Source organism: Amphimedon queenslandica, unplaced genomic scaffold (genome assembly GCF_000090795.2).
Source record: "Amphimedon queenslandica unplaced genomic scaffold, v1.1 AMPQUscaffold_10130, whole genome shotgun sequence".
Lineage (NCBI taxonomy): Eukaryota > Metazoa > Porifera > Demospongiae > Haplosclerida > Niphatidae > Amphimedon > Amphimedon queenslandica.
The window spans coordinates 1-2,754 of record NW_003549599.1 but is presented as its reverse complement, the minus strand read 5'-3'; the positions used below and the strand labels follow the sequence as shown (position 1 = coordinate 2,754).

Genomic DNA, 2,754 nt, shown 5'->3' with positions numbered 1-2,754 from the left:
TCAATTCTTTGTGTCATTGTATCTATCACAAATTACCAAATGCAGATGAGAGAACTGGTTGATTTGGGACTAACACAGCAGGGAGTCGTTTTAATCTGGTAGCTAAACCTAATGATGATGATGATCATATGTGTATTAATAATACCCATAGCTTCAAATGAAACTGACCTCCTCTGTTCAGTTTGTGATATTCAATAACTTCTGCAATTGTTGGAAAGCGATGTCCCTCAGATATAAAATATTTTTTCTTATCATCATTCATAATGCGATAATGCCTGATTTGACCTTTAAAACTAATAGCAACAATGGAGGAAGCAAAAAAGAGACACAATTTTGACTATATTCTCAATGTACATTAGGATGAGGATATTTCTGAGGAATTAAAAAACCAAGGGTGAAGTCCAAAATTTCAAATTTCTTAAAAACAGACAAAGAGATGTGCTTTTCAAATAAATAATTAATATAGAGCCAGCACATTGCATGATTGGATCTTGCCAACAAAAATATGTTGAAGTCAGTAGTCTAAATTCATTGAACCATAAAAATTGAGCATTATAATAAATAAAACCATACAAAATTATTGTGTAAAACTTCTGTTTCTTAAAAATTGGAGGGAATTTATGATGCATAACCACCATTAATTTATAAAAGAATTATATGCACATAATTGTAATGAAAAGTAGATGATGAGGTAGGTAATCATAATCATTAATTTGATTATCATAATTTTTCGAATTTTAATTACCCTGCTACAATAGCATGTGACTTCCATAGTATACTGGTAATTTTGGAGGGGGAAATTTTTGCAAATTTGGCCATTGACTAAAACAAAATCCATCATTTTGAGCGCATGCTCAATGATACATGGTGACAAATTTGCCAAATTACAACCTGAAATTCACCAAAAAATTTAGCAATTTACCAAAATTTGTCTCCTTAAAAAATACCAGATGTATGAAATCTCATTAACAATCTCACTATCAAAGAAACTAGTAGGCATACCATAATGATACGATATTGCAGTTTTCTCGACTGGAATTTCTAACAACAAAAGTTCCATCTTTATTCTACAGTGATTACAATGTAGTGTCAATGATTATAGTAATAATGCTTACCTCTTGCTTGAGTATAGTCTCAGCTTCGACACGTGATAATGTAGGAAAAAACGAACTAAAATATACATAAAATGATTTTAAGAATGCAGCTACAATGTAATGCATAAGATGACCAAGGACACTATACTCATGGTTCAAATTTCCAAATGATAAAATTACACTTATTCACCATTTACATTTTGGGAATAAAGTTTAGGCCAATAATGCAAAATACACAAATTGAGAATCCTCAAAATGATTAATATTAGATTGCATTTTATCTTTGTACATGCACACAATGGAATTTTTTACTTTCTATGCCAACCTTCTTCACATTATTACTAGTAATAAGTTCTTATTTTCTAAATTACACAAAAATTATAATAACAAATGAAAAACATTTATGAGGCAAGCCTACACAAGCAATGCATCATTCACATGGATCACACTGGATCTATGCATAATGTATAGCAAGCAAAGCATTGTCTTTATCCATTAACCTGGCTTACATGTATACCATATCATACAAGATAGTTTCAAATCTGAGCCTCACCTGCCTACAGTCCATGCTTTGGACTGCTGCTCTTTAGCTACTTGTACTCTGACCTCACTTTCTTTCTGACATTCAGATAGCTGCTGCTCGTGTTTTCTTGTTGCACTCACCTCCTTCATTGCAGCAAGCTCTATCAAATCCTCTTCCTTTAAATCAACTTCTACTTTAGTGAGTAAATCCATATTGTCTTCTTGTTGCTTAAGTTCATCTTTACTCCTCACAGTTTTTTTTAGTACTCGAGTGCAATGATTTAATTCTTTTTCTTTTAATATAAGAATACTTTGTAAGTGTTTCATTTCTGCTGTCAGTTGTTCATGATTTATTCTCAGTTGTTCAGTTTCTACTTTCTCAAGCTTTAATACTTTAATTTCTGCATCTAAGTCATAAATATGTTTTTCTGCTGCTTCATTCTCTTTCATTAATTCTGTAATACTTTTCATTTTTGGATATTTTGATAGAACCTGCTCCATGAATTCAAAAGAGTAAATCATTTCTGGTCTATCAGTAGGAACATCATTAAGACAATCCCTTGCTAAAGGAAGGAGCTCATTCTCTTTTGGTAAATCTTTAATGTAGTTTGATCTTCTATCCCATTCTAATGCTTTTGTGAAGGATTTTTCTTTACCAGGTTCAGGAACAAACTGGTTTGTAGGCTCAGGGAATTGACCAGTAAGTACATGAAGAATGAGACAACCATAAGAGAATACATCTAACTTGTGATCATATACCGGATTATCTTTAAGAGCTTCTGGTGGCATTACCATAGCATTACCAGGTGCCATAGTAAGGTGATGCTTTTTAAAGGTATCGACTAATCTTGATACTCCTAGATCTGATATCTTAGCTGAGTATGAAGAGGTCAGTAACACGTTATTAGCAGTGAGGTCACGATGTACAATAGGAGGACGTTTACCATGAAGATAACACAAACCCTTAGCAACATCAAGAAGAATAGAATACTTCATTTGAAGTGGTAGCTCTTCTCTCTCCAGACATTGTGTGAGTGATAAAGGAAGATACTCCATTACTAACATTGGTAATTGTGAACGAGGAGGATAATAGACACCAATTAACAGTACAATGTTAGGATGCCTTTGCTGACTGTGA

At 32.8% G+C, this 2,754-nt stretch overlaps 1 protein-coding gene across 1 annotated transcript; it reads right to left on the bottom strand.

Moving 5' to 3' along the window:
- Nucleotides 1-14: 14 nt before the first annotated feature.
- Nucleotides 15-2,748, bottom strand: LOC109590378 (receptor-like protein kinase 2). The gene is made up of 5 exons (XM_020006302.1): nt 1,648-2,748; nt 1,116-1,170; nt 1,003-1,067; nt 169-293; nt 15-108 (listed from the first exon to the last, which is right to left on the bottom strand). The coding sequence occupies exons 1-5, from the start codon at nt 2,679-2,681 to the stop codon at nt 26-28; spliced, it is 1,362 nt and encodes a 453-aa protein (XP_019861861.1). The 5' UTR covers nt 2,682-2,748; the 3' UTR covers nt 15-25.
- Between the last annotated feature and the right edge of the window lie 6 nt (nt 2,749-2,754).